The following is a 14,293-nucleotide window of genomic DNA, read 5'->3' on the forward strand; positions in this document are numbered from 1 at the left end:
TCCCAAGTCCAAGTGATCTCATTGTTCAGTTCCCACCTATGAGTGAGAACATGTGGTGTTTGGTTTTCCGTTCTTGTGATAGTTTGCTAAGAATGATGGTTTCCAGCTGCATCCATGTCCCTACAAAGGACGCAAACTCATCCTTTTTTATGGCTGCATAATCCATGGTGTATATGTGCCACATTTTCTTAATCCAGTCTGTCACAGATGGACATTTGGGTTGATTCCAAGTCTTTGCTATTGTGAATAGTGCCGCAATAAACATATGTGTGCATATGTCTTTATAGGAGCATGATTTATAATCCTTTGGGTATATACCCAGTAGTGGGATGGCTGGGTCATATGGTACATCTAGTTCTAGATCCTTGAGGAATCACCATACTGTTTTCCATAATGGTTGAACTAGTTTACAATCCCACCAACAGTGTAAAAGTGTTCCTATTTCTCCACATCCTCTCCAGCACCTGTTGTTTCCTGACTTTTTAATGATTGCCATTCTAACTGGTGTGAGATGGTATCTCATTGTGGTTTTGATTTGGATTTCTCTGATGGCCAGTGATGATGAGCATTTTTTCATGTGTCTGTTGGCTGTATGAATGTCTTCTTTTGAGAAATGTCTGTTCATATCCTTTGCCCACTTTTTGATGGGGTTGTTTTTTTCTTGTAAATTTGTTTGAGTTCTTTGTAGATTCTGGATACTAGCCCTTTGTCAGATGAGTAGATTGCAAAAATTTTCTCCCATTCTGTAGGTTGCCTGTTCACTCTGATGATAGTTTCTTTTGCTGTGCAGAAGCTCTTTAGTTTAATTAGATCCCATTTGTCAATTTTGGCTTTTGCTGCCGTTGCTTTTGGTGTTTTAGACATGAAGTCCTTGCCCATGCCTATGTCCTCAATGGTACTACCTAGGTTTTCTTCTAGGGTTTTTATGGTATTAGGTCTAACATTTAAGTCTCTAATCCATCTTGAATTAATTTTCGTATAAGGAGTAAGGAAAGGATCCAGTTTCAGCTTTCTACTTATGGCTAGCCAATTTTCCCAGCACCTTTATTAAACAGGGAGTCCTTTCCCCATTTCTTGTTTCTCTCAGATTTGTCAAAGATCAGATGGCTGTAGATGTGTGGTATTATTTCTGAGGACTCTGTTCTGTTCCATTGGTCTATATCTCTGTTTTGGTACCAGTACCATGCTGTTTTGGTTACTGTAGCCTTGTAGTATAGTTTGAAGTCAGGTAGCGTGATGCCTCCAGCTTTGTTCTTTTGACTTAGGATTGTCTTGGCAATGCGGGCTCTTTTTTGGTTCCATATGAACTTTAAAGCCATTTTTTCCAGTTCTGTGAAGAAACTCATTGGTACCTTGATGGGGATGGCATTGAATCTATAAATAACCTTGAGCAGTATGGCCATTTTCATGATATTGATTCTTCCTATCCATGAGCATGGTATGTTCTTCCATTTGTTAGTGTCCTCTTTGATTTCACTGAGCAGTGGTTTGTAGTTCTCCTTGAAGAGGTCCTTGACATCCCTTGTAAGTTGGATTCCTAGGTATTTTATTCTCTTTGAAGCAATTGTGAATGGAAGTTCATTCATGATTTGGCTCCTGTTTGTCTGTTACTGGTGTATAAGAATGCTTGTGATTTTTGCACATTGATTTTGTGTCCTGAGACTTTGCTGCAGTTGCTTATCAGCTTAAGGAGATTTTGGGCTGAGACAATGGGGTTTTCTAAATATACAATCATGTCATCTGCAAACAGGGACAATTTAACTTCTTCTTTTCCTAACTGGATACCCTTGATTTCTTTCTCTTACCTGATTGCCCTAGCCAGAACTTCCAACACTATGTTGAATAGGAGTGGTGAGAGAGGGCATCCCTGTCTTGTGCCAATTTTCAAAGGGAATTTTTCCAGTTTTTGCCCATTCAGTATGATATTGGCTGTGGGTTTGTCATAAATAGCTCTTATTATTTTGAGGTACGTTCCATCAATACCGAATTTATTGAGCGTTTTTAGCATGAAGGGCTGTTGAATTTTGTCAAAACCCTTTTCTGCATCTATTGAGATAATCATGTGGTTCTTGACTTTGGTTCTGTTTATATGCTGGATTACGTTTATTGATTTGCGAATGTTGAACCAGCCTTGCATCCCAGGGATGAAGCCCACTTGATCATGGTGGATAGCTTTTTGATGTGCTGCTGAATCCGGTTTGCCAGTATTTTATTGAGGATTTTTGCATCGATGTTCATCAGGGATATTGGCCTAAAATTTTCTTTTTTTGTTGTGTCTCTGCCAGGCTTTGGTATCAAGATGATGTTGGCCTCATAAAATGAGTTAGGGAGGATTCCCTCTTTTTCAATTGAATGGAATAGTTTCAGAAGGAATGGTACCAGCTCCTCTTTGTACCTCTGGTAGAATTCAGCTGTGAATCCATCTGGTCCTGGACTTTTTTTGGTGGGTAGGCTATTAATTATTGCCTCAATTTCAGAGCCTGCTATTGGTCTGTTCAGGGATTCAACTTCTTCCTGGTTTAGTCTTGGGAGAGTGTAAGTGTCCAGGAAATTATCCATTTTTTCTAGATTTTCTAGTTTATTTGCGTAGAGGTGTTTATAGTATTCTCTGATGGTAGTTTGTATTTCTGTGGGGTCGGTGGTGATATCCCCTTTATCATTTTTTATTGCATCTATTTGATTCTTCTCTCTTTTCTTTTTTATTAGTCTTGCTAGCGGTCTGTCAATTTTGTTGATCTTTTCAAAAAACCAACTCCTGGATTCATTGATTTTTTGGAGGGTTTTTTGTGTCTCTATCTCCTTCAGTTCTGCTCTGATCTTAGTTATTTCTTGCCTTCTGCTAGCTTTTGAATGTGTTTGCTCTTGCTTCTCCAGTTCTTTTAATTGTGATGTTAGAGTGTCAATTTTAGATCTTTCCAGCTTTCTCTTGTGGGCATTTAGTGCTATAAATTTCCCTCTACACACTGCTTTAAATGTGTCCCAGAGATTCTGGTATGTTGTATCTTTGTTCTCATTGGTTTCAAAGAACATCTTTATTTCTGCCTTCATTTCGTTATGTACCCAGTAGTCATTCAGGAGCAGGTTGTTCAGTTTCCATGTAGTTGAGCGGTTTTGATTGAGTTTCTTAGTCCTGAGTTCTAGTTTGATTGCACTGTGGTCTGAGAGACAGTTTGTTAGAATTTCTGTTCTTTTACATTTGCTAAGGAGTGCTTTACTTCCAATTATGTGGTCAATTTTGGAATAAGTGCGATGTGGTGCTGAGAAGAATGTATATTCTGTTGATTTGGGGTGGAGAGTTCTATAGATGTCTATTAGGTCTGCTTGGTGCAGAGATGAGTTCAATTCCTGGATATCCTTGTTAACTTTCTGTCTCGTTGATCTGTCTAATGTTGACAGTGGAGTGTTGAAGTCTCCCATTATTATTGTATGGGAGTCTAAGTCTCTTTGTAAGTCTCTAAGGACTTGCTTTATGAATTTGGGTGCTCCTGTATTGGGTGCATATATATTTAGGAGAGTTAGCTCTTCCTGTTGAATTGATCCCTTTACCATTATGTAATGGCCTTCTTTGTCTCTTTTGATCTTTGATGGTTTAAAGTCTATTTTATCAGAGACTAGGATTGCAACCCCTGCTTTTTTTTGTTCTCCATTTGCTTGGTAGATCTTCCTCCATCCCTTTATTTTGAGCCTATGTATGTCTCTGCATGTGAGATGTGTCTCCTGAATACAGCAGACTGATGGGTCTTGACTCTTTATCCAGTTTGCCAGTCTGTGTCTTTTAATTGGAGCATTTAGTCCATTTACATTTAAGGTTAATATTGTTATGTGTGAACTTGATCCTGCCATTATGATATTAACTGGTTTTTTTTGCTCGTTAGTTGATGCAGTTTCTTCCTAGCCTCGATGGTCTTTACATTTTGGCATGTTTTTGCAATGGCTGGTACCGGTTGTTCCTTTCCATGTTTAGGGCTTCCTTCAGGGTCTCTTGTAAGGCAGGCCTGGTGGTGGCAAAATCTCTAAGCATTTGCTGATCTGTAAAGGATTTTATTTCTCCTTCACTTATGAAACTTAGTTTGGCTGGATATGAAATTCTGGGTTTAAAATTCTTTTCTTTAAGAATGTTGAATATTGGCCCCCACTCTCTTCTGGCTTGTAGAGTTTCTGCCGAGAGGTCTGCTGTTAGTCTGATGGGCTTCCCTTTGTGGTTAACCCGACCTTTCTCTCTGGCTGCCCTTAAGATTTTTTCCTTCATTTCAACTTTGGTGAATCTGGCAATTATGTGTCTTGGAGTTGCTCTTCTTGAGGAGTATCTTTGTGGTGTTCTCTGTATTTCCTGAATTTGAATGTTGGCCTGCCCTACTAGGTTGGGGAAGTTCTCCTGGATGATATCCTGAAGAGTGTTTTCCAACTTGGTTCCATTTTCCCCCTCACTTTCAGGCACCCCAATCAGACGTAGATTTGGTCTTTTTACATAATCCCATACTTCTTGCAGGCTTTGTTCATTTCTTTTTCTTCTTTTTTCTTTTGGTTTCTCTTCTTGCTTCATTTCATTCATTTGATCCTCAATCGCTGATACTCTTTCTTCCAGTTGATCAAGTCGGTTACTGAAGCTTGTGGATTTGTCACGTATTTCTCGTGTAATGGTTTTCATCTCTGTCATTTCATCTATGACCTCTGCATTAATTATTGTAGCTATCAATTCTTCCACTCTTTTTTCAAGATTTTCAGTTTCTTTGTGCTGGGTACGTAATTCCTCCTTTAGCTCTGAGAAGTTTGATGGACTGAAGCCTTCTTCTCTCATCTCGTGAAAGTCATTCTCTGACCAGCTTTGATCCGTTGCTGGCGATGAGCTGCGCTCCTTTGCAGGGGGAGATGCGCTCTAATTTTTTGAGTTTCCAGCTTTTCTGCCCTGCTTCTTCCCCATCTTTGTGGTTTTATCTGCCTCTGGTCTTTGATGATGGTGATGTACTGATGGGGTTTTGGTATAGGTGTTCTTCCTGTTTGATAGTTTTCCTTCTGAAGTCAGGACCCTCAGCTGTAGGTCTGTTGGAGATTGCTTGAGGTCCACTCCAGACCCTGTTTGCCTGGGTATCAGCAGCAGAGGTTGCAGAAGATAGAATATTGCTGAACAGTGAGTGTACCTGTCTGATTCTTACTTTGGAAGCTTCCTCTCAGGGGTGTACTCCACCCTGTGAGGTGTGGGGTGTCAGACTGCCCCTAGTAGGGGATGTCTCCCAGTTAGGCTACTCAGGGGTCAGGGACCCACTTGAGCAGGCAGTCTGTCTGTTCTCAGATCTCAACCTCCGTGTTGGGAGATCCACTGCTCTCTAAAGCTGTCAGACAGAGTCGTTTGGGTCTGCACAGGCCTCTGCTGCTTCCCCTGTTGTTTTTTTAGCTCTGCCCTGTCCCCAGAGGTGGAGTCTACAGAGACAGGCAGGATTCCTTGAGCTGCTGTGAGCTCCACCCAATTCGAGCTTCCCAGCGGCTTTGTTTACCTACTTAAGCCTCAGCAATGGCAGGCGCCCCTCCCCCAGCCTCGCTGCTGCCTTGCAGTTAGAGCGCAGACTGCTGTGCTAGCAATGAGGGAGGCTCCGTGGCCGTGGTACCCTCCCGGCCAGGTGTGGGTATAATGTCCTGGTGTGCCCGTTTGCTTAAATCGCAGTATTGGGGTGGGAATTACCCGATTTTCCAGGTGTTGTGTGTCTCAGTTCGCCTGGCTAGGAAAAGGGATTCCCTTCCCCTTGCGCTTCCCAGGTGAGGCAATGCCTCGCCCTGCTTCAGCTCTCGCTGGTCGGGCTGCAGCAGCTGACCAGCACCAATTGTCTGGCACTCCCCAGTGAGATGACCCCAGTACCTCAGTTGAAAATGCAGAAATCACTGGTCTTCTGTGTTGCTCGTGCCGGGAGTTGGAGACTGGAGCTGTTCCTATTCGGCCGTCTTGCTCTGCCCTCTCCAACCTATTTTTTTTTATTGATACATAACATTTATACATATTTAGGGGGATACCTGTAATGTTTTGTTATATGCCTAAGATGTGTAAAAATCAAGTCAGGGTATTTAAGATATCCATCCCATTGAGCATATATCACTTCTATGTGTTGGGAACATTTTCAGTCCTCTTTTTCTAGCTATTTTGAATTATAAAATTTAATATATTCTCTGAATTCTGAATGAGTGCTTACAACTGTGAAAAAATGTATTTCCGTTGTCAACTCTGTAAGTTTTACCTATTTTATGTAAAAGAGAATTAGTCAAAAAAGTAATTTTTATGATATAATGGTGGTTGATGTTTAAAAAATGCTTCTACTTCCTTTTTGAAGATGGCTGGACATCTGTATACTACCACATTTGTATCTAGATATTGCTTAATATTTCATTATATACTTTTAATGTACCTTTTAGGGTGCAATAGGAACTGATGGTACTCCTGGTGCCAAAGGCCCAACGGTGAGTAATGCATTTATGCCATGTGAAGCTCAAATGGACATGATTCTTTAGACATTGGCCCCAGACTGTTACCTGTGTCTCTACTTATCACATCACTCTTGCTGTTCAATAGGGCTCTCCAGGTACCTCTGGTCCTCCTGGCTCGGCAGGACCTCCTGGATCTCCAGGACCTCAGGGTAGCACTGGTCCTCAGGGAATTCGAGGCCAACCGGTAATGACCTTTGAAAGAACTATCATCCTTTAGTGTAATCTAACTAAGAGCACCAAGAGTAATAACATGTAATGTGATGCAATGAAACATAAATAACATGACTTATCCAAATGAGGGAAGATGGGAGTCTTTGTGAAAGCCAAATGTTGTGGTACAATGTAGATGTTTAAATTCTAAGTGGGAACATTATTGCATTATGTTAAATTTTAGTGTTCTTTTATTTAAAATAATAAGGTTATAACTTTATGGTTCACCTCATAGACTTTTATGAGTAATTGAATAATAAATATTATAAAAATATTATGCAAGCCAGTGTGAGGAAGTATGGAGCTTCAATAGGAATTTATAATGACAATTTGGCTAAAAATTGGTTCAGCAACTATTTCTTGAGTTATTCTTAAAGAGTGATTAAAATATATTAATCAGACTGAATGTCAGATTGAATGTTTTAATATTTTACAGAAATTATTTATTAGAAAAATATTTTGATGAACCCATAATAAAGCAACTGAGAAGTTGTACTTAATAGCTTTTAGCTTGATGTATAAAAATAAATATTTAAACAAATATTTTCAATTCTGTTCCAAGTAATGTGGTCGTGCTGATAAATTCTCTTTAAGTGCTGGTGACAGATTTATTAAAACATGAATGTTGCTAGTGTCACATTTGATTTTACCAAGTTCTGAATTTTGCAATCCGGTTCTTACAACCTAAATTACAGTTGGTATTTAAAGATACACCTACAGAAAAACCCTCGAACACTCCAAGAGTGAAATGCCCTATTTGAAGTTGCTAAATTCTCAATAAATATAGCATAAATATAAAATTATTTTGATTCTGGGTAAACAGTTTCACATCCTAAAATACAGCCTAAATATATTTATCTATAGAAGTTATTGATAGTTCCAATTTTAATTTTCAAATTTGAATAATAACTCAATAATTCTATTTATTCTACTACACATGATAAAAAACATAATTTAAAAAATAAATATCTTAAAGACCACTATAAATTAAATAAGCAGCTACCAAATTATACTGAATTTTATAAAAATTTACACATATTAACATATCCACATACATTCATTTAAAAATGGTTATATTATACTACTGATGCAAAGCAGACTCAACTGGAGAGAATTTTTAAAACCCATTTACTATAACTAATTTGAGCAGATTGGATTAGCTAAATGTCCTGGTTCTTACAAATATCAATATATTTTTTTCAGGGTGATCCAGGAGTTCCAGGTTTCAAAGGAGAAGCTGGCCCAAAAGGGGAACCAGTAAGGTTTCATTGTTTTAATAAGAAGAACATAGTATTGTCTAGAAGTGTACAGCTCAAAATGCTCAAGGGTTTAAAATAATAATGAGAATTATAATAGCTTGAGATGAAAATATCTCATCATTCCATATACTTTAAAATTTGTGACTGACTTCGTTAAAGGAGACTTCCAACTATAATTCACTGGTTGAATGGGTCTTTCTGGTAACTATCCTTCTGTTTTTAACAGGGGCCACATGGTATTCAGGGCCCGATAGGCCCACCCGGTGAAGAAGGCAAAAGAGGTCCCAGAGGTGACCCAGGAACGGTTGGTCCTCCAGGGCCAGTGGGAGAAAGGGTAAATTTGAATAATACAACACATTCTTATAGTTGTGGGGGAATTATTTGAGTAAGTCTAAGAATAGTAAGGAAAACTAGAGGAGTTCAGAAAAATGCTTGCAGGTTCCTTGCACAGTTCAGTACAGTTATGTGCAAATAGAAAGAGCCAACTAATGGCCGGGCGCAATGGCTCACGCCTGTAATCCCAGCACTTTGGGAGGCTGAGGCGGGCAGATCACGAGGTCAGGAGATCAAGACCATCCTGGCTAACACGGTGAAACCCCGTCTCTACTAAAAACACAAAAAATGAGCCCAGTGTGGTGGCCGGCGCCTGTAGACCCAGCTACTCGGGAGGCTGAGGCAGGAGAATAGCGTGAACCCAGGGGGCGGAGCTTGCAGTGAGCCAAGATTGCGCCACTGCACTCCAGCCTGGGCGACAGAGCAAGACTCCGTCTCAAAAAAAAAAAAAAAAAAAAGAGACAACTGACTAATCATTATCCATTTATTCAACTAATATTGGTTATATCACTACTCTATGCCAATTTGAGCCATCTGTGCTTGGAATTGTATCAGTGAACAAGAAGGCTATGGTCCTAGTCCTCATGTGGAGACTAGTAAATAGTTGTTTATTTTAGTGGAGAGGTAAACAATAAACAAGTCAACAGGTAAATAAAAATGTATGTACACACTTTAAAAAGTGCCATACACACACCAAATAAAGGCGTGACATGTTGGAGAGTAACTACATATGTATGTCAGTGTTGTAATGATAGATTCGGTGGTTAGGAAATAGGATCCTCTGAGAAGATAGCATTTTAGCTGAGACCTGAAGATGACTTTAAGCCAGTAGAAAACTTGGAAGAAAGAACATTCTTAGCAGAGGAAAAAGCAAATGCAAAGCTAGAAGGGCAGAAAGGACCTGGTGATTTTAAAGACCAGAAGAGGTAGCTGTGACTGGAGCATAGTGAGACAGGTCTGAAAAGAAGAACAATAATCTCACATTTATCTAGAGCTTTGGAGAATGCAAAGGGTTTCACAAAAATCTCATTAATGAATGTTATTGTTGACATTTTAATTGCTATAGATGGTACCTTTGCCTCTCATCTCTAGCTATGCTTTCTCTGTTTAATTTTACAATGAATCGTTAGAATATTTCCTTCCTTCCTTCCTTTTTTTTTTTTTTTTCTGACAGAGTCTTGCTCTGTTGCCCAGGCTGGAGTGCAGTGGCACCATCTTGGCTCACTACAACCTCTGCCTCCCAGGTTCAAGAAATTCTTGTGCCTCAGCCTCTTGAGTAGCTGGGATACAGGTACCTGCCACTATACCCAGCTAATTTTTGTATTTTTAGTAGAGACAGGTTTTCGCCATGTTGGCCAGGCTGGTCTTGAACTCCTGACCTCAGGTGATCTGCCTGCCTTGGCCTCCCAAAGTGCAGAATATTTCTTGATTTGAAGAATTATTTGGCTCAGTACTTATCTATTCTTCAAAATTTTAAATTTTTTCCACTGAGTCAGATTTTTCTCATACATACCTATAGCCATGTTGGCTTGAACATGGCTCCTAAAACTTTATAGTACTAAAAATAAAACTCATCTATTCATTACATATGCAAAAATATCAATGGCAATTAAGAATCACATTTTGGTCATTTGTAGGGTGCTCCTGGCAATCGTGGTTTTCCAGGCTCTGATGGTTTACCTGGGCCAAAGGTGAGGTTGCCCTGTCAATGTTGATACTTACGTGGGGGGTGCTCCAGAAGATGCCATTTTTCAGCACAGTGATCTAGCTATGACCTGCATGGGCTCAGATCCAGAAAGGAGATGGATACAAATATCAGGCCTAACCCCAATTCTCTCTTGTGTAATTTCTGTATTAAGAGGCATAGGGGAGAAGGATGCTAGTTGGAGGAATGTGGTGACAAAATTTTGCATGTTATATTAGTTCCTTGATTTGGATGTTATATTAGTGCCTTGATTTGTAAAACAGTAATTTTACTTCGGCTTGCTTTTGTTTTTCTATACTGTTTTTCTTCATGCATCTGCTTTGCCTCGGTACAGGGTGCTCAAGGAGAACGGGGTCCTGTAGGTTCTTCAGGACCCAAAGGAAGCCAGGGGGATCCAGGACGTCCAGGCGAACCTGGGCTTCCAGGTGCTCGGGTAAGAATGTAGCAAGTGTTTGCTACATCAGTGGGGAGAAGTGCTCCTGAGCATGCATTGAAAGGGTTTTTGTTTGTTTTTAAATTTAGTTTGTTTTTACAGTTTAGAACATTTCTTTGTTTTTATGGTTTTGATCCAATTCATTATTTTAAAAAATACTGATTTGTTATTTTTATCATATATAGAAAACACAGTAACTTCTAGTCTCTCTTTCTCAAAGGAGTATGTATTAATAGCTTTATCACTTGGCATGAGAAAAAAATCCTGTTTGTCAACTTTTATAACTTTACTTGTTAGCAAGTAAAGAATTTATAAATATTTGTAAATATACTTTTATAGCAATATAGCAAGTAAAGTAATTTTGGCAGAGAAATTCTGACAAATTTTATTTTAACAATATATCACTTAAAAATTTATTTGATTTACAGAACTGTCATTCTATTCAGTTGACAAAAAAGCAACACTAGTTTTACTCTTAAGAATCTTTACTTCAGCTGCAGGTCAGCAACAAACTGACAGTTGCTTTTTTATTTTCAGGGTTTGACAGGAAATCCTGGTGTTCAAGGTCCTGAAGGAAAACTTGGACCTTTGGTAAGTAATTTAAACAGAAGTCCACAACCACTAATATTTTTCATTAGACATGCAACTTAAATGATATTTATTTGAGGTTAATGCTTTTGATTATGTGGATGCTGGTCATATTGACATACTTAAAACAGCTTCTGGAAGCATATTCTTCGAATCTGTTTCCAAGTTGACAAAAATGTAGATTAAATTTTACTAAGATAAATGTTTGAGATTGAAATTGCTTCCCTACCTGACATCAGTGAAAAAGTTAAAATGATATAGTTTTTAATACTGGTGAAATTTGTCTATTAGCAATATTCTCATTTTTGATATTCTTTTAATTTTATTTAAGAGATAAGTAGTATGAATTTTGACAACTTATATATTCTAAGATCTTCCCTTATCCTGCAATACGAAATACAAGTCCTGAATTTTCATTACCACAAACCAGAGTAAATGAAAGAAGAAAGATTTCCCCTATTAATATGATTGTCAGGAGACATGATGAGGAAGCTTATGTCTAGAATAAGAATAAAATATCTCTTCTAGTTACTTAAAATACTTCAGTGTTTTTTAAAAAAAACCCGTTCAACTGTCCTGATCATTTAACATGAAAATTCAAGATAATTTAAAATTTATATAACATCATAGTAAGCAAATGCAAGTGATACTTTGGATGATGGCATATTTAGAAAAACTTACATGAAACTTACATGACTCCTGTCAATTCCATAGGGTGCTCCAGGGGAAGATGGCCGTCCAGGTCCTCCAGGCTCCATAGGAATCAGAGGGCAGCCTGGGAGCATGGGTCTTCCAGGCCCCAAAGGTAGCAGTGTGAGTACAGTGTATAATATGTTTGCCACCTCATTATGATCCTCATTTGGAGGAGGTATGTTTGTGACAAATTGATGGAATTTTACAAAAGTTTCATTTATTCTTCAGGGTGACCCTGGGAAACCTGGAGAAGCAGGAAATGCTGGAGTTCCTGGGCAGAGGGTAAATATACATTTTCTGCTAAAGAAAAATAATATAAGGACTATTTAAATTCTCATGGACTCACCTCACAAATATCTGTGTGTGATACTAGGGAGCTCCTGGAAAAGATGGTGAAGTTGGTCCTTCTGGTCCCGTGGGCCCACCGGTATGTGATTTTGTGTGTGTGTGTGTGTGTGTGTGTGTGTGTGAGAGAGAGAGAGAGAGAATATAAACACACTGCATTTTTCAATGATGTTTATTCAAGACTTATGCATAAGTTTCAGGGAAAGTGAGTAAGAATGTATGGGAATGAAGAATTTCTGTTTTACCTTCTCTTTTGATTTCTGTGGTATAGTGTCTTCTGCCTTTTTAAATATAATGATGAATCTTTTCTCTTTTCTTTTTTTTTTTCTCTTTTTTTGAAATGGAGACTGACTCTGTCCCCAGGCTGCAGTGCAGTGGTGCAATCTCGACTCACTGCAAGCTCCACCTCCCGGGTTCAAGTCATTCTCCTGCCTTAGCCTCCCTAGTAGCTGGGACTACAGGTGCCTGCCACCACACATGGCTAATTTTTTGTATTTTTAGTAGAGATGGGGTTTCACTGTGTTATCCAGAATGGTCTCGATTTCTTGACCTCGTGGTCCGCCTGCCTCGGCCTCCCAAAATGTTGGGATTACAGGCGTGAGCCACTGTACCTGGCCATGATTAATCTTCTTGCTTTAAACTTCTTTAAAAGTCTGACTGCAAAGGTTTTTATATGTCACAGTCAAAGAATATATCAACTGAGGAAAATAGTGTGTAACAAATATTTTATAAAATATTTTATTTAAAACATTTAAATACTTAATTATCTACCTTCTCTCAATAATGCATCTCATAAAAATTTATTTAAGGCCAGGCATGGTGGCTCATGCCTGTAATCCCAGCACTTTGCGAGGCCAAAGTGGGTGGATTACCTGAGGCCAGGAGTTCAGGACCAGCCTGGCCAACATGGTGAAACCCCATCTCTACTAAAAATACAAAAATTAGCCAGGCATGGTGGCATGTGCCTGTAATCCTAGCTACTCAGGAGGCTGAGGTGGGAGAATCACTTGAACTTGGGAGGCGGAGGTTGCAGTGAACTGAGATCACACCATTGCACTCCAGCCTGGGCGGCAGAGCAAGACTCCGTCTCAAAAAAAAAATTAAGGTATTTTTTAGGTGGTAAAAGGAATAATACTTATTCTTTGAGGTCTATTTTCATTTTAGGAATTTAAAATGAAGTGTTTATCAGAAGTATTTTGGCATATTTATTTGTTTTGGGGTAGGGCAGTTTAAATATTAAATAAACTATAATAAAAATATTTTGTTTTTAGATTAGATATACAAAAGTAATGGATTTTCCTATATTCAATCCAATTTTCCCATAAGTTTACAATTGGCTCCAGACATTTAAGTTTGGGTCAAAAAATAAATACATATTATCAGTCACTTCACTGGCTTTAGAAGATATTTTCTCACGTCCAGAGACTTCAAACAATAACATTTGCTTACTGCTAATACTAGTTTATTATCTGGCTAAAGAGAAGAACATGTGATTGGAAGAAATACAAAGAAATATCAGTACTTCTAGTGGTTCATATAGAGAGGAAGCAGACAAAGATCTGGCTATATTCACATTTTTTTTTCTCCTTCACAACTTAGGGTCTAGCTGGTGAAAGAGGAGAACAAGGACCTCCGGGCCCCACAGGTTTTCAGGTATGCACTAATTTGGTTTTCCATTTCATCTTCCATTAACTAAAATGCTATTTTTAAAAAGAAAAAAAAATATGGTCAGAAGATTTGAAATTCTACAATTTTCAAAAAGTCATCCCTCTTTTAGTAGATAGGATAGACATTTGGATAAATCAAACATTTTTGTTCCGAGTAAAGGAATGGACTTCTAAAAAAACTAATCAAACCTGCAAATTATGAACAAAACAAATAAAAAATAACAAAAAAGTGATAAAAAGATATCAGGAATAAAATGTTTCTGATATCTCAACAAAGTTTATTCAGCCATTTTAAGGCTGATCTAATTTTATTGGCACAGTGACTAGAATTTTTTATTGAACAAATTTTCATAATTTATCTACATATATCAGTACATACATTATTTAATAGGAGGATGATCATAATTTGTAAAAAAAACTTTCTGGACTGACTTTAAATAATATTCTTGCAGTCTAAAATGTTGTTCACAGAGCCATAAAAACTCTACAGATATGAAAACCTCCTGTTACATTATCTCTTTATTTGCTAAGTGTTGCACTGATGAAAATACAATCCTATAAATTAACTAGCTGTTTATTTTGTTGGTAG

General features: G+C 38.2%; 1 protein-coding gene across 1 annotated transcript in view; it reads left to right on the forward strand.

Annotated features, from left to right (window-relative positions):
- Positions 1-14,293, forward strand: part of COL5A2 (collagen type V alpha 2 chain) — a 159,982-nt gene that overhangs the window by 117,135 nt on the left and 28,554 nt on the right. Inside the window, exons 20-30 of the mRNA XM_010370285.2 lie at positions 6,400-6,444; positions 6,557-6,655; positions 7,885-7,938; positions 8,167-8,274; positions 9,911-9,964; positions 10,313-10,411; positions 10,949-11,002; positions 11,714-11,812; positions 11,921-11,974; positions 12,066-12,119; positions 13,637-13,690. Coding sequence (XP_010368587.1) covers positions 6,400-6,444; positions 6,557-6,655; positions 7,885-7,938; positions 8,167-8,274; positions 9,911-9,964; positions 10,313-10,411; positions 10,949-11,002; positions 11,714-11,812; positions 11,921-11,974; positions 12,066-12,119; positions 13,637-13,690 — 774 coding nt within the window. The remainder of the gene's footprint in view (positions 1-6,399; positions 6,445-6,556; positions 6,656-7,884; positions 7,939-8,166; positions 8,275-9,910; positions 9,965-10,312; positions 10,412-10,948; positions 11,003-11,713; positions 11,813-11,920; positions 11,975-12,065; positions 12,120-13,636; positions 13,691-14,293) is intronic.

The sequence above is a fragment of the Rhinopithecus roxellana genome, chromosome 14, assembly GCF_007565055.1.
Source record: "Rhinopithecus roxellana isolate Shanxi Qingling chromosome 14, ASM756505v1, whole genome shotgun sequence".
Lineage (NCBI taxonomy): Eukaryota > Metazoa > Chordata > Mammalia > Primates > Cercopithecidae > Rhinopithecus > Rhinopithecus roxellana.